The sequence below is a fragment of the Cryptomeria japonica genome, chromosome 4 (assembly GCF_030272615.1).
Source record: "Cryptomeria japonica chromosome 4, Sugi_1.0, whole genome shotgun sequence".
Taxonomy (NCBI): Eukaryota; Viridiplantae; Streptophyta; class Pinopsida; order Cupressales; family Cupressaceae; genus Cryptomeria; species Cryptomeria japonica.
In genome coordinates, this window is record NC_081408.1 from 331,676,752 (window position 1) to 331,701,505 (window position 24,754).

At 36.8% G+C, this 24,754-nt stretch overlaps 1 protein-coding gene across 1 annotated transcript; it reads left to right on the forward strand.

Moving 5' to 3' along the window:
* The first annotated feature begins 23,377 nt into the window (after positions 1-23,377).
* LOC131875119 (uncharacterized) lies at positions 23,378-23,902 on the forward strand. Its single transcript, XM_059219146.1, has one exon. The coding sequence runs from the start codon at positions 23,378-23,380 to the stop codon at positions 23,900-23,902; it is 525 nt and encodes a 174-aa protein (XP_059075129.1).
* Positions 23,903-24,754: the final 852 nt, after the last annotated feature.

Below are 24,754 nucleotides of genomic sequence, written 5' to 3' on the forward strand. Positions count from 1 at the left end.
GTAATCACTATATAATCAGATTGAGACAATGTACTGTAAAGTATCATCCAATATGATAACAAACAAATTCTTTTGACATCAATGACAATATTTCCATCAATCTCCCCCTTTGTCATTGATGGCAACATATTCTTTTTCATCTCTTCTAACTCTCCCCCATTCTAATTCTCTCCCCCTTTGGCATCAATGGCAAAGGGATATAACAAATTCCTTTGACATCAATGACAATATTTCCATCAATCTCCCCCTTTGTCATTGATGGCAACATATTCTTTTTCATCTCTTCTAACTCTCCCCCATTCTAATTCTCTCCCCCTTTGACATCAATGGCAAAGGGATATCCATCAAACTCTTGTCCATGAATGCATTATTAGAAAAGACTGATTGAAAACTCACAACAAATGCATATGAATAAACTTCTCCCCTTATCAGAGATTCTCTAGTGCTCCCCCTGTCAATTCTCTAGTGCTCCCCCTGTCAAGGATGCTTTCATGCTCCCCCTTGCTCTAACATTCCTCTTCCTTGTATCTTGATTTTTATGAGTGACATACTTTCTCTATGAATGTTCAAAAGAGTTTGCATCATCTTCTTTCTCAATCCACGTCTGAAGATTATCTTTTCATTCTTTGAGAGAGTCTTTTGTCTTCAAGAGTTCTGATTTCCATAGCTAAAAGGTTGCCTTTCTGCTCTTTAATGATGACTCCTTACTCTTCAAAAAGTCTTCAAATTATTGCATGGATGCAATCTTCCATCATCTAGGATCTTAAATCTGCATGTACTATTCAATACTTCCCTTGTTGCTGATGTAATGCACAAGTGGATTCTTCTCTTTATGTTTTACGTTCTATTCATGGTTCTTGACATCAATGCAAGCATTTCCTTTTGCTGTAATTATCCTCCTTGATATTTATGATGAAGAAATGTTCATCACATATCCATATCTTCTAAGGTATCATTGCATTAATCATAACCCCTTTAATGTGAAGTTGGACATAAGCACAATTATTCAACCTTCCACTATCAATTTCTTTTGCTTTTTCCAACACATGCTTTGCTAACAAGCATACTTCTTTTGTATTGTCTACATCTTCAACCATGACTTCTCTTTTTCTTCATAAATTGTCTTTTCTTTAGGGCTGAAAGATATTGCAGCTATAATAGGCTCCCCCTAAAATCGTGCTTCTCCTAATGAACTAGGAGGTATATGAAATGCAAGTTGCACTTGCATTGGTTTCTCCTTCTCTTTCTGTTGTCTTCTTTTTCCAAACCTTTTTATGTCTTCCCTTTTGTTTGTTCTTGGCATCCTTCTCCTTTGTGCTTTGTCTTGGAGGCTCAATAAAGATTGTTCTGCAAAAACATGATGTATGACCAAAGTTGCTGCACTTGTAACACATAATATCATAATTCATTAAAGGAGAAAATGAATTATAATTCCTTTGAGTGAAACTTGAAACATTCCTTCCATGACTTCTACAATTTATTGCTTTATGCCCAAATTTATAACTTGAGAAACAATATCCATTAAAAGAATAGTAATGTCTATGGATATATGGCTATATAGAAGGAACCCACTCTGATACCAATTGAAGAGCACACGGTTATACTGAGAGGGGGGAGGGGGTATGAATCAGTATAACATTTACCAATTTAAACTTTTTCAACTTCAATCACAAGTATATAACTTATCTCATAAACATATTCATTGCATACCAACATTCATATGTGATCTAACTAATATGAACACAAGTAGAACACAAGATATATACATAGAAACCCTTACAAGGGAAAACCACGGTAAATCAATACTTTTATATATTTCTTCTTTTACAATATTTGTAGGCACCAGCCCCTAAGTTTGTTTGTGAGCACCAACCCACTGGAAGCACCAACTCCCACTTCAGAATCCGTGAGCACCAACCCACTTCACTTAAATCTGAAATTCCACCTTGGCAATGTTGCTATAACAACGGATGATGGACAATTTGATCTTCTCAAATCTGCATATATTCCTTCCTCACATGCATCTACTCTTCTTCACAAATCTGCATAAACAACTGTCTCAATTCTCCTTCACAAATATTTTGTAAAGTCTTTCTTGCATCTGCTATAAATTCTTCCTTAAATCTGCATCATATCCTTCTCTATATCTGCATAATATCCTCCTTTATATCTATGTAGATACTTCTTTAATATCTGTCTATACTCCTCTTTTCTGTCAGCATATACATCAGCAAATATATCTGAATTATATATTTCTTTATTACTTATCACTCATTCTTTTATTTCACTCACACTTCTCCTTATTGCACACAACTCACACATATTACATTCTTCACCCACACTCACCACATACACCTGAAAATTACTCTTTTACTGAATTATTATTTCAGCATTGTATTCCGCACTACACTTCTTAAATATATATTCCTTTTTCATGCCATGCACCACACACAACTCTATATTTCTATCACTTACACTTTATATCTTTCATATGTCTCTTTACAAGGATTGTGTCTCCTAGAAAAAGACGTGACTTTTAGCATGTAGTTTTTAATAAACAAATTACATTATAGAAATCGTAGCTTTAATCACCTTTCATCATTCCAATAGAGTCGCTGTCTTCTCTTTCACTAACTTTTCTTAACACCTATATCATACGTGTCTCTTAGATAAGACATCTTGTCTTTCATAAAAGTGTTGCCTTAAACAAGTGTTTATATCAATTATTAATCTTGAATATGATTGCACTTATTTGTGTATTCATTTCATTCTTTTCACAAGCTCTTATATTCTTCTCCACAACCAAGATCATATCAACCATAAGGAGTCGGCATTATTTTCATTTATTTTAACTTCCTTAGAATGGTCAAATGTATGTAAATTGTTCACCATTATACTTAAGTCACTGTAATCATCTTGACGTTGGTTGTAAATCTTTAGTCAATCATACTGATTGCTGATGTTATGTAAATATCTGATCACCGCCTTCTTAAGTTCATCCATTGTCTTCAATAAACATACAGAATCAACCCATAATAATAATAATATTTCTTTCTCGTGCCACTAAGAACATGTCACACCCATAGAATATGAAGTCGCTGCACATACATGGTCGATCTTCAAAGAATTCTGCACATTATGAAGTCTTCTTAATGTATTTGATGCCTTATATTACCAGAATCGTTGGCTATCTATCTTCATCGTTGTCTTCTGTATGATGAACAAGCCGGCTTTTATTATGAGTTCGCCATTCTTAAACTAGTCGCTGTTCATTATCATAGTAGTTCCTTTAATCTTTAATATGGATTCCTGTAGATGTAATCCCTCTGTATACTGACGTTGGCAGTTTGAAGTCTCCTTATTATAGTCTTTAATTAACACGTTCCTCTCTCTCTTATTAGTCTCCAGCACTGACTTACAATATCACCATCGATGTTTGATTTCTGTATTATTCAAGTATCGGGCTTACTGGATGATCACTGCATCAATGACTTGCAGGGGCTTCTATTCAGGTATTGACCACTTATGTTTTGTTGATTAAATCATCGACTTCAGACTAGAATCTATGATTCACAGTATAGTTATTTGCCATTACTATTGACTCCTCTATTTGCTATCTTGGTGATCGGGCTGTTTAAAACCTTGTCTATGTATTCTTAGTAATGAAGGATACTCTACTTTTAAACATAATCACAAAAACCTTGATTTCTATTCCAACCACTTATATCGCTGCCTGTATATGTCTCAGGTGGCATAATCCATATACTATTGACACAAATGTTTTCTTTTGGTCAACAGTCAAGGCCACGTGTTTTGCACCATCAATCTCTTTCATTAAGTCGTTGCTTTTCTTAGGGATGTAACATGACATATAATAAAGTCTTCTTAATAATGCTTCAACTGTTGGCATATGATTCATTGTTCTTTATTATTTATGTCTTTATATTAGTTGGCCAGACCAGACATATTAATCAAATGCCTTCGCTGTTCTTGAAGATGCTGTCACAAGTCGCTGCTAAAGAGCTGATCTCTGTCAATCAAGGATGCTTAACACTGCATAGATATTCTGTATGTATAAAGAACTGTCTACATCTATATCACTTGGTCACTGTATACCTTTATATATATTACTGTCTATATATATAAAGGACTGCCTGCATTTTTCTGTTGCCATGCATACACCACGATCGGCATTGTGAATATTCGTTGTAATTAGACTGGGACTGTAATCACTATATAATCAGACTGAGACAATGTACTGTAAAGTATCATCCAATATGGTATTGTAAAGTATACTGATTTATAAGCATCAACAATATGTTCATCAATCTCCAATATGATAACAAACAAATTCCTTTGATATCAATGACAATATTTCCATCAAGAGCCTCGCTGCCAACGAGCATCTATAGCCTCGATGAGGTTATTACTGTAATCTCACAAATATTGCTCCATTGCCAGCCGGGCGTCCATAGCCCCAATAGAGTTACTCACATATTCCCAAAGCCAAACACTTTGATATTTCATTTTCTTACTTCATTCCTTCTTTTGTCTTGATTTCCTCTTTTCTTTCTCGTGATATTCCTTTCTTTTCTCATATATTTTCCACACTTTGCAATTTGGCTCGTAAGCAATGAAGCTCACTTGGGTTTGAGAATTACAATGGCGCTGAAGCTGGATTTAAAAAATTTCACTAGCCACGACTTCACCTAAGAAACCACAATGACTTAGAGCAATAAATTAAGCGTATAAAAATATAGTAATCGAAAGAATGTCGGTATCAAAACACAATAAGCGATTCTCTCCCAAGTCAAGCACAAATCCTAACCAAATGATGAAGTTGGAGAAGAACAACCTCGAATTCTAAAACACTTAATGAATAGATATCTAGGAAATGGACAAAACATAAGATCCAAAATGAGCTAATGCGTGAGAAAACAACACAAACACCTATCTCACAAATGAAGGCTCCCACTTAGGACACCTAAACTAAGAAAAAATGACTGACTCCAAAGCAAACTAAGCTAAAGAAAGCAAACAACTATACTACTTGAGCCATTGAAGGATTGCTCAACCAAAATAACTAAACTAAAGCATGCAGAAAGAAAACCTACTCTAAGCTATATACAAGACTCCTAGAGTGGACACAACTCAAAAAAGTGACATATATACATGACTTTGCATGATTTCTCAAGATATGAAGCAAGAGCATGGCAACAGTGATGGTTCAAAGATGGGCAAGTTTGTTCTTGAACTTGGAAAGGTAGGCTCTCTCAATGCATTTCTCATATTCAATCAAAACTTCACTTAGGATAATCAATTGGGTCAATTCATCAGGTCCATGGTCAATCCATATGCAAGTTGTTTTCCCATAACCCCAATAATCAAATTCATAGCAACTTTCTAAGCTAGGATCAAGGAAAGAGACAACCTGACACCGTTTGTGCTCAAATGGAAGTGCTTGCTTGTCATCCACTAGTTCATTGTCGAGAGAGAGAATGGCAGCCGCCTCAAGAGGTCACCATTGGTGATGGATCATTCCACTTGCATCTTTGATATGCAAATTCTCACTTGCTGGTTCTTCTTGAATTCTTAGGAATGGAAGTAGAGCAACCTTGAATTGTTCTTCATTCTTTGCTTTCGTGATGACAACAGGTTCAATGTCTTGCATAAACCATGCATCCTTGTGATGCTTCATAAGCATATCTTCAAAAATTAGAGTCTCCTTGATAAGCTGATCTTCAAAAATTTCCTCTAATGGTTTCTAATATACAATCTCAAGTGATAGTGCCCCTTCGAACTGTTCATCATTTTATGGTTCCATTACTTCAATAATGCGTGAAATGTCTTTCTTTGAGACAACTTGAAGCTCCTCATTTGATTCTTTTTCTTGTACCAATGATAAATGCTCACCAAGGATAATTTCTTCTTGAATAGGTAGTAAATACTCATCTCCTTGTTCTTTGAATGGTGAAACGTCAAGTGATAGTGAATCATGATGATCCTCCAAGTCACCTATGCCTTCTGCTATGTTTTCTTTCTCAATCTCTTGGTGATCTTCATAAGTATCCATGTTTTGTAAAGCTTCATGTCTTAGTATCTCCACACATTGGTCTTCGCTTGCTATCATCTTGGTGGCCTGAACATCTACTATTTCTTCATCTCCTTTCGATACAAGGTAGGCAAAGCTATCACTCACTGTAACACGTTGATCATTAAATTGAACCACGCTATCAGCTGGCCACTCTTCCCATAATGCTTCGGGAGGTCAGAGTTGATGATGAATCATGCCTCTCATAGCAACTTGCTTGTCTTGGTACAACGTTGGCAGTGACTCCTCTTGTGCTTCTTCCATGAGGTGCGCAACCTCGAATTGTCGTTTATCCTTGGGCTTGCTTGTAATAACTTGTACTTTTTCATTCAAAATCTCTATTTGATTGTCTTCCTCTTCTTCAAGGCTGCTTCTTGAAACTTTTTGTAATTCATTCTAAAGGAATTCTTCTTCTTGCAATGGATGTGAACTATTTTCTTCCTTGATTGCTAGACTAACATCTTGATCATCGCCTATCGCTGCTTTTGTTTCAACCGGCTCACTTAAACTATCTTCTTGTGACTCTTCTTCTTGGAATGGAAATGTATTAAACTCCTCTTTAGGGGCAAGGTCTGCATGTGGATTTGTGTCATCAACCTGCAACTTGCTTCCTTCATTGTCGGGTGATGTAGCAACACCTTGTTCTTGTACTCTTATTCAATCAATAGTTGCAAGGTAGGCATTCCAAGCTCTATCCTTGTTATACTTGTCCCAAGATAGGATTGGCAATCCGTATTGACATCTAATTCCATTGATAAGCTCTTGGCATAGGAGGCAAGTGAATTCGGAGTGAGGAGCGTTGTGAATTCTACACAAGTTACCTATCACAAGTTGTAGATGTAAATGAATGACGCATATCTCTTGATACTCAACATTTCCAAGCGCCTGATGTGATGATGACTTTGTTCAAGTCAATCCTCTAACTTTCATTAACTCTTCTAAAACTATCTCTAGCCTTGATCACTTCTGCCTTAGAGCTTCAGTCTAGCTATACTGGCAATGATTCTTGGTTTCCAGAGGAAATTCAAGATTGTGAAAATTTTGTCCTTGAGTGCTTGATGTTCATTATTCCTGTTGGTTGAAAATTTTGTACACTTGGGGAAATATACAAAATTGTGGTTTCAACCATAGCATGTGAGTAAAACTCTCCTAATTAAGGGAAGGCTCCCCCTATCTAACTACAACTTTGAAAATAAAATGGGATGGGACAGCAATCTTTCTTCTTCCTTCAAGAAAGACAATATCCTTTTCTCTTCACAAAAAAGGATAGTGATTTGATATAAACAGCAGTAACCACTTTCAAAATGAAATGAGAGAAAGGAAATGAAGTTTCCTGAAAGCGCAAAGACTTCCGTCACTTCCTTCGGTACGGGACAGCAATATCAAGCTCAAAGACTTGATTTTATGAAGTCCTATCTACCCTTTTCTATGCTAATGCTATAAAGAACAAATTATAACAGCTCAAAGACTGAAATATCTTATTCTTTTCTACTTAAAAGAATGGGAGATAGTATAAGCTCAAAGACTTACAGCTATTTCTCACAAAATTTATTCCTAAATTCTCTTAAAAACAAGTGAAAGCACAAAGACTTGCAGCTTCTCTCAACAAAATATTTATTTTAATCTATATTAACCTCAACTACTTGCAGCACAAAGACTGCAAATCAGAAGTGATTAAGCTAAACACTTCCAAAAAAGATAATATAGAACATAGACTCAAGTATGTAGCACAAAGACTCAAAGCTTGAGCAACTTTCTTCTATTCCTTTCAATTCTTGAATTTACACATGAAAGCTCAAAGACTTCTTTGCTGTAAATTTGGCAGAGTTTTTTGCTTGCTTTCCAAAAGATAAAGATTACAATAGACCCCTCAAGTATTTATAGAAGAAAAGCCTTGAGAAAAAGGTGGGAGGATCCTAACTAACTTGAGAGATTCTCTCAACCACCGAGACTTATTCAATAACTAACTAAGACTTATTCCAACTACAGTCCTAATTGGACACAACTTGTAGTTGCCTTACATGTAATTACAAAAGTGCAAGTAATGTGTTAACTTGCTTTTTCAAAAAAATACTTTTACATGTAACTTGTCAAAACAAAATTACCACTAAAGATTACAAAAGTGGGAAAATACAACTAAGTGTTGAAAAACACTTCAGTTGCAGCACGTGAAGACACAAATCCTTTAAACTTCTGGATGCTCATTTGTAGTTCCTCGGGATTTGGTTCATGGGCGTTCTTGGCAACAACCATGGTCTTCACAATAGTGTCATGACACCGGAGGAGCGCAGAGTTGTTTTTATCCAAGATGGACTGTATTTCATGCAAAAAGACTTGGTGTTTCATCAACATTTGAATTGAAGCGGCCAAGAATCGTTCGCTCCTCCATTCATTATGAATCCTCATTTGTAAATCAGCAAGAACTTCTTCTTCTGGAATCAGCTCTCCATCCCGATTTAATATGTTGCAAAAGGCCCTTTCACAATGTGAGACAATATCTCGGAAAACTTCACTCCGGAATCTCTTTGCATCACCGATCTCCTCAATGAGGGGTTTAAGAACAAGGGCCTTGTTTTCCAGAAGCTCTTCAAATTCCAAGTACATGACCCTGGAAGAGATGATGGCATGCTCCTACAAAACACTCAACTGTTGTTGGGGCATGGTACGCCAAATTGTCAAACTTTCTACAACACTTTCCAGATTCTTTTTGAAAGTATCAAAAGTCTGATCCAGTTTCTCCTCAATGGTTTCTAACTTAGACATCATCTGAAAAATGTCTTTCATTACCTGTCCACATAGATCATGAAGCTGATCAACCCAGGAATCTAGTGCTTGTACCTTCTGAGCAGCCCTTTCCACTCCACAAATTGATTCTTGGGAACTAGAAGAACCTATGGAGTTACTCCCTTCAGCAATAGGTTTTGTGATTTTATGAACGGCTGCTATAAGTTGTCGGTTTTCCTCTTCTACCTTGTCTTTCTTTGCTAGAAGTTCATCACACCTTTGTACCAACAAAGCTACGGAGAACTGAGCATCATGTTTAATGACCTCATGCATTTGTTTGCCCAACTCTATCCTTGTAACCTTATAATCAGCAGCTGACATTTCTTCAAGTGGCTTATCTACAATGGGTTCCACAATTTCAGCTACCTTCATCTTGTTGCTGTCAACAGTTACTCTAGAGATAGTCTTGGCCTCCTTAGCAACTTTGGATCTGGACTGTTTCAGTTGCTGATAATCAAAGGCATCGGGTGAGATTTCTTGCTTCTTCCTTTTCGGAGTAAAAGAGCTGAGTCATGGAGGCAAAGTCATCAACTCCCCTTCAGTAGTAGCTGTAGGCAAAGGAGAAGCAGTTTCTATTTGAATCACCGTGGTTATCCTGGGAGGAATATTTGTTTGGACAACGACCATGGTTTGCTCAATTACCAATGGGCATGAAGATTGCCTCATAAACTCTTCAAAATCAGAAGTGGAAGTATCAATTTCTGATAACTGGATGCAAGTAGGAATATTCTCAGGAACTTCCAACACACTCTCTTATTGATGATCAGAAGGTGGCTCATATGCTAAAATGGGGATGACATTCTGAGGGGATTCATCCACAAGCAAATCAAGAGGAGAAAGAGGCGTCTCAATGGAAACTGGGGGAATGATCTCATGAGGCGAGTCTGAAACTAGAGACTTAGGAGCATCATCAGATTGCTGCCCTTCTTCTGGATTATCTAGATCGATCACCTGAACATGAAATCGTGATTTTTCCTTCCCACGAATTGTCGTCTCCTCAGGAGGAAGCACTATTGTCCGAATAACTCGCAACTTGATCCTTGTGCCCGAAGATGATGCACCCTCGTTGTTGTCAACCTGAATCTTAGACTTACGTCCAAGAGGCCCCGTAGAATCATCTTCTTTTCCAACCTTGATTTTTATAAGTCTAACAGCATTATTTTTCAGCCATGCGTTGGTGTTAGCCAAGATAGGCTGAAATCTCTCAAGGATGGATATGCACTCTTTGTGTGACCATTGGATCAAAGGAAGTGGAGCTTCCTCAACACTCCGCGAAATGTATTCAGGATAAAGTATGTGCCCATCATCAATCATCCCTTGTGGGATATCCACAAAGTTCAAATTAACAATTTGCTCAACAGTGAGCCTGCAGTAATCCATCTTTAGCACTTCGACCTTTGTGCGAAGATCTACCCAGAAGTCTTCAATGCGATGCACATGCACAAAGGATTTCTTGATCTTCTCCTTCATACCCCTGTAATCAAAATCAGCTCTAGGTTTAAACCTTTTGAGCTTGATTTCGTGCATTTCAGTCTCCATGGCCTTATCTTTCACAGATGTGACAAGGGAATACCGGCCAATTTTCAATGGATATGTGGTAGAGATCCCCATTCCAACCTTGTGTCTAGCAGACTAAAACGTGTGGACAGCCATGATCTATCTTCCCAACTCCATAAGAATGATCTTATCAATCGGGTATCTAGGAAGCATATATGGCTGACCACCATAGCATCCAATTCTCATATAGGTGAAAGTGGGGAACTGTAGAAACAAACATCCATATTCGCACACCCTTTCCCATGACTCATCTGATACTCTTTTGTTCCTTAGAGTTCTGTCAAACTGACACATGAAATATCCGAAGAATGCATCTTGGACTCTTCTGAAATGCAGTCTGCTAGGTCTCAAAGGCAACTGATCATAATATTCCCAGACTGGTATAAGTGAGCAATCACCCTTGGTAGAAAAACCTGGAAAGTGTCTAAGTGATGCTGCCAAGTATACTAAATATGAGTTCATGTAGAAAGTTATGGTGGAAGGGATTGCTACAAGTTGTTCACACAAGGCATCGCTGATGACTTCTCCCCATGATATATGATGAGACTGCCTTATGAACATGATGAACTGGTACATTTAGGGCTCAAAAACATTAAAATGCTCAAGGCCCATCATCCTGCTAAGAAGGGTTATGGTGTCTCCTATCTCCCATTTGAAATCACAGCGGTACAACTTAGCCCACCTTGAGAAGGAGGCTCGTGGCTCTTGGATCCACCTATTGATATGTCGCTTACAATCTTTTTCTCTCTTCACATAATAATCAGCTGCACTTTCTTTGGAGATTTCCATGTAAACAGGTGGCACAGGTATTCTAAAAACCTTCTCGATCGTATCTGCATCAAGACGAATTATTGCCTCACCATCATCATTTTTGATGATTCTTGTCTCGTCAAAATGATGGGCGCAGGCGAGAACAAATTCAAGTTCTAGGGCCGCAACCGGGAAAGAAGATGCATGATGGATATGGCTGTCCAACAGCCGCTACATGTTGTTATCTTGTGGATCTTCCACCCTCTTGACAAACTCTAACATATCCACATGCCCTATTTCTGTATCTCTGATACGATCCAAAGGGGAAGAAACTTGGGAAGGTGCCACCTCATTCTGATACTTGTCATACTTGTACTTCATCTTTTTTGGAACCGGAGATGATGGCAAATCTAACATTGATTGGAAACTTGGAATATTGTGATGAAGACTTAGAAGTGTTAAGGCGACATCATACTCAGCTGCAAATAACATTCTTCCTTCTTCAAAATGGGAAAAACTTCAATTCTTGAACTTCACGATTTTGTGAGAGGAAGAGGGGAAATATATGGAAATGGGAAAAACTTGACTTTGACCAATTTTGGATCTTGGAGAAATTTTTGCAAGTATACAAGTTGGTAAGAACATACATGCAATCGGGGTTTTAAAACCCGAATGCAAGTACACGTGTAAATTTGCAAATAGAGAAATGGATGGAAAATGAGAATTTGACTTGCGGAAAATGACGGAAATGTAAAGCACGGATATGGGAAACATGAATGGATAGAAATGGGAAAATCCGGGAATGTCATTTTGATGAAAACAGGAAGAACTTTTCAACATGTAATCCGGTTTTTAAAACCCGAATTTGAAAAGGGGGGGTATTTCATATCTTTTCAACTTGGAATTTCAACCAAAAATGGTTAAATTCCTTAACCGTAAGGGAAGAACAAAAATTTCCAGCCAACTTGTAATCGGGATTTAAAATCCCGAATACAAGTAAAGAGGGAAAAAGGGGAAAAACAATGCAATTCAAAAATTGCATACCAAGGGGAAAATCTTTCTCACAAAAACCGATTTTGGGGGGAAGAACAACATATTTACAAAAATACAACTAGAAAGGAAAACTAAGAAAACAAGAAAATAATAAAATGAAACAAGAAAGAAAGGAAAACATACCTTGAATGAAACTAAAAATGCTTCTCCAAAAATGCAATCAATCGTTGGAATGAAGAAGAATAGCTCTTAAGTAAACACAAACCGCAATCCCCAAACCCTAGCCACGTTTTTGAAAAACGTCTTTAGCAGCAAAAGCGTGGTTATAGATGCAAGAAAATAGGGCCAAATCCTTCAGGAAATACCATGTATGAGAGTCTCAAAGCCAAACGCCCAAGGATGCAGAGAAAACGCGGCATCAAATCCTTCCAATATGCAGCCAAAGGAGGGTGACGTGGTAAAAACGTGGCATCAAATGCATCTTAAACGGATCATTAAATGACTGAAAACTTCTCCCAACTTCAACACCTTGGTAAGAGAAGTAAAAACGATTTGGGAGTTTGCTGATTTGCAAAGAAAATATCCTCCAAAATGCAGATTCAAAGGACCACGTGGTAAACCATTTTTAGCAAAGACTGAGGGTAAATCATCACCAAACAGCAATAACATGTTCTTCAATCCACATAAATCGCCTTGCTATAAAATCGCCTTCTTACTCCTTGAATTTCTCCACAAAAAATTAGGAAGAATTCGTGGAAAAATTGACCAAGGGGAAGAAAATCGGGTTTTTTGGAAGAAAATACAAGTTTTAATTCATGTATTCACATGTCATAGAGGAAATTGGGATTATTTTCCATATAGCAAGTTTTAATTGTCACTTTTTCCTCAACAAAGCCAAAATCGGGATTTTTGGAACAAAATGCAAGTTTAAAATGTCAAAAATGCACTTTATAAGCAAAATCGGGTTTTTTAAACCAAAGTGCAAGTTTTAAATTGTCACTTTTTCAATTACAAGGCAAAATCGGGATTTTGAGAGAGAAATGCAAGTTTAAAATCACTTGCAAAGGGGAAATAAAACCCCTACAACAAGTTATAATTTACTTGCACACATGTAATAGGGGTTTAAAATCCCTATTACATGTAAAAACCATTAAAGTAGGGGTTTTTGGAAAGAACTACAAGTTTAATTGTAACTTAACCAAAAAATCCCTATTTTAACTGAAAAAAGCCAAAAAACAATAAAAACAACAAAAACAATAAAGGAGAAATTTAAAACAAATTACAAGTTTTCATTTTTTAATAAAGTGCACATGTAATAAGCTAAAAATTTCCCTACAAAGACCAAAACAATGGAAATCAATAAAACTTGCAGTTCAAGGAAAATTCTCCACCTGCAGTCGGGATTTTAAAACCCGGAATTGAAAGAAAGACATAGCAAACGAACCCAGAATGTGACGAAATTCGAAACGTAGTTCGAGGATGGATTGAGGATTAAGCCAGTCCAAGGATTAGTCGAAATTCTACCTCGGGAAGCGTGCCACAGAGTAAAATTTTCATTTTTTCACAAAATTTTGATGTTATGGTCCTTCATTTTTGGAAACAAAAATGAGGACAACAATTCCTTATGTAAATTCCTTCTCTCACATCTATCAATGTGGATGCCTTGATGTACTTGATTGATAAATATGCAACCTGAGCCTTAATTTGCCTCCCTGGACTTGACTTGGAAGCATCAATCTTGATGAGGTTTGGTGTGATTGACGCCTTCTTTGTTCGAAACCTTGAGCCTTTCTTGTACAATGTTATCTCCTTCATGTGGCTGCATTTGATGTAGACCTTGTGATGCTTAGGCTTGATTTTTCCTTCTTGCCTTAAATGTTATCTCCTTCGTGCGGCTGCATTAGAGTTAAATCACTATGATGATTTAGCAACAGCTAAAGGAATTCATAGTCAAGCATACAATGTAATGACATGATCCCAAACACGGTTAGCTCAACAAGAAGAAGCGGCAAAGGCAATGGATGATATCCAACTGCCAGTCACTATTGCCAAGAGAGGAACACCATTGCCTATCCTTCCTAAGGATGTAGCAAAAAATCAAGTAATAAAGATCCTCTTACTGTTTCTTCTAATGATCTGAAGCCCAGTGCGTCTAACCCCAAGCCTCAATCTGAAAGTATCCCTTCCTCCCTAGCTGGTTCTTTTCAGGCTTTTGATATCATTGATCATGCTAGGAAGACTAAAATTCAGATGTTTGAGGTAGAGTACCTTCAAGCCAATCCAAACCAATTTGATAGATTGGTCAAGTTCGTTAAAAGCAAGGACACTTGTCTTATTGCTGAAAATACCCCTGTTGTTCCAGAACCCAGGAATCTACCCAATAACTAGGCAACCATTTCATCATCAGTCCCAAAAAGATAGAACCTTTTTATATCTCTTTGCTGATCAACGGTTTTAAGTTGAGTAACTGCGTTTTAGATTCTAGCGCTTCTGATAATGTTATGCCAACCAAAGTGGATAACACTCTAGGATTAACCTTGACCAAGACTTATGGTAATTGTTATTCCATGGAAAATGAGCAAGTGCCTTTGATTGGGCAAATTAAAGATGCGCAATTCGCATTTGCAGCTTTTCTTGATAAGAAAATAAAGATGACTATCTTAGTTGCAGATGTTCCTGCTTCATGGTATGTTACTTGGTCATAACTTCTATAAAGATGTAGGAGGTGAACTCAACATGGACATGACCGAAGCAAGAATACCTGTTAAGGGTGTTGTGTAGAAATTGGTACCAAAAAGGGAAACTAAGTACACTATGGTCAAGTCAAATGATCCCCATGCACAGATTCTTTTTGAATCCTTAGGATTCGGAAATTATTATCTGCATATTGATGAAGTTTCAAAATTTGCTGAAGATTGGCCATCTGATGAGTCGGATTCTTCACCTCTCTCGGATAGTGAGAAGTTTGTTGATGCTAATGAAAACGAAGCATCGAAAGCTGGCTCTAGTGAGTCTTTCGTCATGATCAAAGAAGCTCAATCTCCTACTGTGGTTGAAAAAGACATAAGTCCTCCCCAAAGTTCACAAGGAGCAAGCACCAATAGTTCTAATGATGTTTGGACCTGGAGTTTGATAGAAGTTGTGCTTCCAATGGGTTAGGGGCAGGCATTATTCTTATTTATCCAAAAGGAGAATTTTTCCCCCCCTCTTTTAAACTGTAGTTTGCCAATACCAACAACACGGCTGAATATGACTCTTTGTTGCTAGGCATGAATGTTGCTCGTAAAAGAAGTATCAAGAATCTCCATGTGAAAGGTGATGCAAAGTTAGTAGTTTGTCAGATAAGAAATGTATATCAGACAAGGAATGATGGACTCAAGCACTACTGCATTGTTGTATGGGATAATATTGAAAGTTTTGATGATTTCAATATCTCAGTAGTACCTAGGGAATATAATGATAGAGTTGATGCTCTTGCAGTTTCAGCCACTCTTTTAATTTCACACCAAGATTTTGGTCAGGACAAGTATGTCATTGAATTGATTTGCAAACCTAATGTGCCTGATAATTGGGATCATTGGTAGATTTTCAATGATGAAAAACAGATTATAAATTTTCTTCAAACCGAGGATAATTTTAATAATTTGTACTTTGAAGGTAGTAATTCCTCTTCTTTTGAGTCAATTTCAGATACAGCATCTGAGCATGATGAAGAAATTTTGCAGTTGACGGGAAATAAAACCCCTAAAGGTTTGGTTTCACTTGAGAAATTGTTCGACAAGCATGATCGCTATATCAAAAAGAAGCAGCAAGTGAACCCAAACTCTTCTATGGGATATGACAAGTACAATATTAGATCCGAAGATGATCCAAAGTTTGTAAATATTGAAAATAGTTGCACTCCTGAAGAAAAGGACCAATTTATTCAACTTCTATGGCAATACATTGATGTACTAGCATACTCATATGATTTAATCCTAGGGAGGTGCAACATGATATTCCTCTCAAAGGTCGATGTAGTACCCTTTAGGCAAAAGCAACAACAATATAATCTGAAACTTTCAAGTACCATTCTCTCAGAGATACAAAAAATGTTGAACGCTCAAATTATTTTTCCTATTCACCATTCAACGTGGGTAGCAAATATAGTTCTAGTGTGTAAAAAGAATGGAGAAATTCATATCTGTGTGGATTTTAGATATCTCAACCAGCTGTCACTAAAGGATAATTATCCTTTGCCAATAATGGATCAAGTGTTGCAGACAATGACAGATCGCAAATTATGTCCATGTTGGATGGATTTTCAGGCTATAATCAAATTGAGGTAAGCGAATTGGATCAGCACAAGACCGCATTTACTACTCCATGGGGTACATTCACATATCACAAGATGCCCTTTGGATTAATAAATGAAAGTGCTACCTTCCAAAGAGCTATGGACTTAGCCTTCCGTGCTATCCTTGGTAGGTATATTGTTGTATACTTGGATGATCTCACTGTTTTCTCCAAAGATCATGAGAAACATCTCTTTCATCTACAAGATGTATTGGAAAGGTGTCGTAAGCATGGTATTTTACTTAATCCTAAGAAATCAGTCTTTGGGGTGACAAAAGGTAAACTCCTTGGACATGTTGTGTCTAAAGAAGGGATCAAAATTGATCCAGAAAGAGTCAAATCCATTCAAAATCTTCCTTTACCTAATAGCAAGACTATTGTTCATTCTTTCTTCGGAAAGGTCAATTTTTTGCATAGGTTTATTCCTGATTTTGCTGAGAAAACTCGTCATATTGTTGATATGATGAAAGGTAAAACTACATTCCGTTGGAATCCAAAGGGAAAGGCTTCCTTTAGCAAAATCAAGAAGGCAATAGCTCATGCACCTGTGTTGGTCTGCCGAGACTATACAAAGGACTTCATTACGTATAGCTATGCCTCCGAGCATACCATGTCTACAATTTTAATGCAGAAAAACATAGAGGGGATTGAATCTCCAATTGCTTTCATAAGCTGTCCATTGAAGTCTCATGAATTCAAATATGCCTCAATGGAAAAGAATGCTTATTCTATTGTAAAGGCAATAAGTATTTCAAATTTTATATTTTAAATTCCCACACCTTGGCTCTAGTTCCTAATACAAAAGTCAAGTCCATTCTAACACAACAGGATTTTGGTACGAAGAGGGGCAACTGGATTGCTAAAATCCAAGAATATGATTTGGATATCAAGCCTACAAAACTTGTTCGTGGGAAAGGACTTTGTCAACTCATGGCTAAGAACAATTTTGAGGGACAAAAACAAGATGTTTCTGAAGATCTTCCAAGGGTATTGTTCGTTAGCACAACTAACAAATGGTATTCGAATATAGCTTATTTTCTGACTTATAGTGAATGTCCAACTCATTTGTCATTCAAAGAAAAGAGGAATATAAAGCTCAAAGCCGCAAACTTTGTTCTTTGGGACAGTGGTGTTAAGGATATAGCTTCATTCGGATTGAAGCAGGTAATATATAATGACATTGAATGAAGGGTCATGTCGCCGTAGTGTCATGACTCTACGTGGCATAAGCCACGTAGAAGTCATGCCCCTACGTAGACATGAATCTTCATCCTTTTATTTATAGGCATCGACACTTGCTGTGAATCGAAACCAATAACTGTGGCAGTTTCACGAACCAGCAAGTTGTCGATATTATCATAGAAGATTAGTAGTTAGAGTTATATATGTATATACACATCAGAGGTAAAACATATTCATTGCAGTGATCTTATTAAAGTCTATCCTCACTACATACTACTAGACTATTGTATTCTCTATCTCTGATCTAAATTCCTTAACATGGTATCAAAGCCACGTTGGTAGAGAAATAATAAAATAGTGACACCTCTTTTCTAAAAAAAATTCAGACTTGCACTTAGAATCAAAGGAAAATCAATCATGGTGAATAGTGTTAGAGTGGAGGATAGACTCGAAGGCGCATCCAACTTCGTCTCATGGAGAATTCGAATAATAGCAATTCTTCAAGAACTCGAACTAGATGCATACATAGAAGAAGATACTAAGATGCCCAAAGACGAGCAAGAGAAAACAACCTGGAAAAGACACAACAAGAAGCCTAAGAAAATCATAATTGATGCTGTTAAAGATCACATTCTTCCAACCATCTCAAAACTAACTTCAGCTTATGATATGTTCAAGACCATTCAAAACTCATATGAAATAAATAAAGCAAGCAGATTGCTCACTTTAAAACAACAATTAATGCATATCTACATGAACAAAGGAGAAACAATCACATCCTATTTCATGAGGATTTCAGAATTAAAAGACCAATTGTCAACTATTGGGAATAATATAGATGATATGGAGCTATCTCTAATAGCACTTAAGGGATTACCATCCAATTGGGAATCCTTTATTCAAGGCATTAGTGCTCGTCTGACACTACCAAAATTCGATCAACTCAAGAATGATTGTACTCAAGAAGAATCTCGACTAATCACAAGAGGATTGGGTCCAAACAAAGGGGGAGAAATTCAAGCACTACATGCTAACACAAACAACAAAGGGAAGAAAAAGAAGTTCAAACAAAAGAGAGGAAATAATCACAAAAGCAAAGACTTCTCCAAGATTCAATGCTACAAGCGTGATAAATTTGGACACACTCACAGGTTCTGCCCAGAAAGAAAGAAAGCTCAAGCAACCATAGCTGAAGTCAAGGAAGTAGAGAATCCTCTATTTTTCTTAGCCTTATCAAGCGAACTAAACTCAAACAAACATATGTGTATAATCGATAGTGGAACATCTCGACACATAACCGGTTTTAGAGATCAATTCGAAACCTTTGAAGGCCACTCAATTGAAGAAGTTACAATAGGAGACAATTCTACCTATCCAGTGAAAGGAATTGGGACCTGCTCAATTCAATTAAGAACAAGAGTTACATTACAATTGAAAGATGTTCTCTTTGTACCAGGTATCAAAAGGAATTTGGTCTCTATTTCAAGACTAGCTGATCAAGGATATCGTGTCACCTTCCATGAAGATAAAGTTCTACTCTGGCCTAAATACTCTAACATAAAGAATGCTATTCCTATAGGATCTAGAGATGGTAATTTATACAAATTATGTTATACTCAAAAAGAAGCACTAAATCATGAAGTATCAAACTCTAATGAAATTTGGCATAGAAGATTAGGACATCTTTCATTTAGTGCCCTACCTTCTATAGGAAAAATTACCACAAGATTACCCAATCTAAAATCTGATCATGTAGGAACTTGTAAAGGATGTGCTCTAGGGAAGAACTCAAAAGGGTCCTTTCCCTCAAGTGAACACAAATCAGAAGTTGTACTAGAACTTGTCCACATTGATTTGTGTGGTCCAATGTCATTACCATCACTAAGGGGATTCTTGTATTACGTGATATTTGTTGATGATTACTCTAGGAAAACTTGGATCTATTTCATAAAACTCAAAGAATCAAATGAAGTGTTATTGAAATTTAAAGAATTTAAGGCCCTAGTGGAAAATCAAACTAGGTAGAAAATAAAGACTCTAAGATCAGATAATGGAGGTGAATATATCTCTGAAAATTTTAAAGAATTCTACATTTCTATTCGGATTAAGAGGGAGTGTACTGTACCTTATAATCCTCAACAAAATGGAGTTGCAGAAAGAAAAAACAGAACCATCATTGAAGCTGCTAAAGCCATGATGCATGATCAAAATCTACATATCTCATTTTGGGCTGAAGCCTCAAATACAGTTGTGTACATTCAAAATAGATGCCCTCATTCAATCCTAGAGAATATAACACTTGAAGAAGCCTTTACAGGAAATAAACCAGATTTAAGCCATCTAAGAATCTTTGGTTGCCACGTGTATATTCACGTTCCTAAAGAAAAGAGAACCAAACTAGAACCCTCTAGAAAGAAAGGCATATTTGTTGGCTACAGTGAAACCACTAAAGGATACAGAGTCTATATTCCAAGACGAAGATCCATTGAAATCAGTAGAGATGTCAAATTTGAAGAAGATGCTGCTTATAAACTATCTCTAAGTACAGAAGATGATCTAACCGCAGAATCAGATGAAAATCCTACAATTGAAAATCAAAGGGAGAATAGCATAGAAAATCATGAACTTCAATCACCTAATTTCGAGAATGCTGAAAATCCTAACAAGAAGAAAAGACCACTATGGACAAGAAAGATGATTGAATAAAATAATGTGGAACCCGATGAAATCTTCAAAGAGAATAAGAAAACAAGAAGTCAATCATGCTATGTTGCCCTCATGACCGAACTTACAAAATCTGAACCATCAAATGTTGAAGAGGCTTTAACATGTCAAGCTTGGAAAGATGCAATGATTGAGGAATACCAATCTATCTTAAAAAATGATGTCTAGGACATTGTACCTAGACCAAAAGACAAATCAGTTGTCTCATCAAAGTGGTTATTCAAAATCAAATATGCACCAGATGGTAGTATTGAAAAACACAAAGCCATATTTGTTGCCAGGGGGTTCTCTCAAAAGGCTGGAATTGATTATGAAGAGACATTTGCTCCAATTGCCCAATATACTTCTGTAAGAACCATCATTGCCATTGCAGCTTCCAAAGGGTGGAAGATACACCAAATGGACGTGAAGACCGCATTTTTCAATGGTGTTATTGGGGAAGAAGTATATATAGAACAACCTAAAGGCTTTGCTACACATGATAGAAATCTCTATGTGTGTAGACTAAAAAAAACTCTCTATAGCCTTAAGCAAGCTCCCAGGGTATGGTATGCAAGGATAGATAGGTCTCTCTCCAAACTAGGATATTCCAAAATTGAAGCAGACTCTAACATATACTTCAAAATATCGGATGGTGACATCTTAATACTTGTTCTCTATGTTGATGACTTGTTGATAACAGGAGAAGATCACCTCATTGCAAAATGCAAACAAGATCTTGTGGTTGAATTCAATATGAAGGATCTAGATCTACTGCATTATTTTCTGGGCCTAGAAGTATGGCAAAAAGAGAATTATATTTTCCTAAATCAAGGAAAATACACCACTGATATCCTGACCAGATTTGGTATGATAGATTGTAAGCCTCTATCCATTCCAATGGAAACAAGTTTTCATAAGCTCAAAAGTGAAGCAGTAGATTCAGAACCTACAAATCCTACATACTATAGACACATTATTGGATCTCTTATTTTCCTGGTAAACACTCGCCCTGATATTTGTTACGCTACCAATGTGTTAAGTCATTTCATGTGCGAACCTAAGAAGATTCACCTAATGGCTGCTAAGCATATTCTGAGATACTTACGTGGCACTATTGGACTTGGCCTGAAGTATAAAAATGTTGAGATACAACTCCAAGGGTATTCTGATTCCGACTGGGCAGAAAGTTCCATTGATCGTACAAGTACAACGGGGTGATGCTTTAGTCTTGTATCAGCTATGATATCCTAGTTTAGCAGAAAACAATCAGCAATTGCTCAGAGTTCCACTGAAGCCAAATATATGGCTGCCTCCATGGGAGCACATGAGGCAGTATGGTTAAGGAAATTGCTAGTTGGACTATTTGGGAAGCCCCTAAACCCCAATGTGATTCACTATGATAATCAAAGCTGCATCAAACTTTCTGTAAATCTAGTTTTTCATAATCGATCCAAGCATATAGAAATCCCATACCATTACATAAGAGATATGGTAGACAGAGATGTCATCAAATTGACCTACATCAGCACTGAAGAGCAAAGTGCCGACATATTCACCAAACCTCTTGCAAAGTTGAAAGTGGAGTGTACTTTAGAGGTAAACTTAGTATGACTAAATTATAATGGAAATTTCTGATATTAATCTTAATCATATGTAATTGATATATTCATGAATATCTTGAATGCAATATTGCATGTATGTGTTATGTCATGGAAGGTGACGATCTTTCATGTGATGCAAGTGTAAGATCTCTATTGTAAGGTGACGACTTTTAGAATAGCCTGATTTGTTATCAAGATCGACTACATTAAGTTGCTGTCCTGGAATATGCCGGAAATTTTGATACTAAATTTGCTATGATGAGTTATTGAATTGTTATCATTAAATGATTGTTCTGAAATATGTTGGAAATTATGATAACAATCACATTATGATTGACTACATTAATTTGCTGTCACGAAATGTGTCGGATATCATGATACTAAAATTATTTCACCTGTGATAATGACAATGTTACAATTGTCACTGGAATCAAGGTTGTAATCTGATAAGACTTCAAGTAGTTGTTGTCCCAGAGTGTTGGATATCAGATAATCCATATCTCTCTGAGATATGAAGTATTTCACTAGTAAGTGTTACTACGTGAATGATCATGTCAAATGAATGTGTATATCTAGAATGTTGTTCCTTAAAACTTAATTATGAAATTCAATCCTCTTTTGCTAAGAGGGAGTGTTAAGGATATAGCTTCATTTGGATTGAAGCAGGTAATATATAACGACATTGAATGAAGGGTCATGTCGCCGTAGTGTCATGACTCTACGTGGCATAAGCCACGTAGAAGTCATGCCCCTACGTGGACATGAATCTTCATCCTTTTATTTATTGGCATCGACACTTGCTATGAACCGAAACCAATAACTGTGGCAGTTTCACGAACCAGCAAGCTGTCGATATTATCATAGAAGATTAGTAGTTAGAGTTATATATGTATATACACATCGGAGGTAAAACATATTCATTGCAGTGATCTTATTAAAGTCTATCCTCACTACATATTACTAGACTATTGTATTCTCTATCTCTGATCTAAATTCCTTAACAAGTGGTTTGTATAAATGAGCTATTGATGGTACATTCCTACGCTACGTTGATAAGGCACAACAAGTCAGATTAATAGAATCTTTCCAAAATTTGGCATGTGGTGGAAATTTCCCTGCGCCAGTTACTGCTCACAAAATTTTGAGAGCAAAGTGCTATTGGCCCACACTCTTCCAAGATGCTTACAAATGGGTGCATAGGTGTGTACGGTGTCAACTATTTGTAGGTAAGCAGAAACTTGCAGCACTGCCTCTAAAGCCAGTTGTGATCGAAGAGCCTTTCAGGTAGTGGGGAATTGATTTCATTGGTGTTATTAATCCCTCCTCAAGTGCAGGTCACACTTGTGTTCTTACAACAACTGACTACTTCACCAAGTGTATGGAGGCTATTCCGAAGAAACATGCCACTTCAGAAGTGGCATGTAGGTTTCTTAAGGAGAATATAATTTCCAGGTTTGGCATCCCACATAAAGTTGTGTCAGATAATGTAGCTGCCTTTTCCTCTTATGAGGTAACCCAGTTCTATTATGATTATGGTATCATCTTGGCTCATTCCTCTGATTATCATCTTCAAGGTAATGGTCAGGTAGAATCAAGTAAAAAGAATCTAGTTACCATCACACGTAAGCTTGCGGAGGAAAATCAGAGATCTTGGCATAAGGCTCTATATGATGCTTTACGAGTAGATAGAATCACACCCAAAAGAGCTATTGGCATGTCACCACTCCAGCTGCTTTATGGGATGAACGCAAAAATACCTATTACTTTGGATCTTCCCACTTTAAAGTTAGCTAAGGCAATTGAAGATGAGACATTTGAAAATGCCTTAGACAAAAGAATAATGTTTCTTTCTCAGTTAGAAGAACAACGAACACAAGTGGTAGACCGGATTGCTGATCATTAGAAGCAAGTTAAGGTTCTCTTTGATAAAAAGGCAAAGCAAAGAGAATTTCAAGACGGTGATCGTGTTCTCCTTTGGGACAAACGGAGAGCCAAAGGGTATGCATGGGAAATTTGATACTCTTTGGCATGGACCTTTCACCATTCATCAGGTCACTAGTGAAAATAGTTTTTTGTTAGCATATCAAGATGGAACACCATTTGCGTTGCCCTATAGTGGACAACATCTGAAGCATTATTTGAATAAGTCCTAGATAAGTTATGTACATAAAAGTCCAATATTTTAGTCCTTTTGTTTTTCTTTTAGTTTTGTTTTCTTGTTTTTAGTCGCTTCGCTCTGTAGCCCAATGGCCGGAAGAAGGCACTTAGAGATTTGACTTCTATTCCTCTCATCTTTCTAAAGGACAAGTGAAAGAAATTCCCCAGTTAGAGCCAACTGTTGTCTTAATTTTTGAATTTTCAAAAATTGACAACCCCTTCAAATTTTTATTTAAAATCCGCAATTCCTTTCTCTAGGGCACGTTTTACAAGGTTCAAAACTCATTTGTTTGTTTCCAGTCGTTGGTTGGGGTGTTCATCGTCTTTGTCCAAGTTTTGGTTGGTTTTTGTTTTCTTTTTCCTTCCTTTTTGTGCAAATTCAGGTTTTAAGTTGGTCATTGCAAGTAGTAGGAACTTTTTAATGTCATTACAAATAAATGCACTTTACTTGTAATCGGATTCTAGAAACCCGACTACAAGTTAATTCATCATTTAAAGTTTGCTATACTTGTAATCGGCTTTCTAGGACCCGACTACAAGTATGTTTTACAAAACGAAGTGAAATGTATTGTACAGTCCCTTGTCAAATTTGACATAA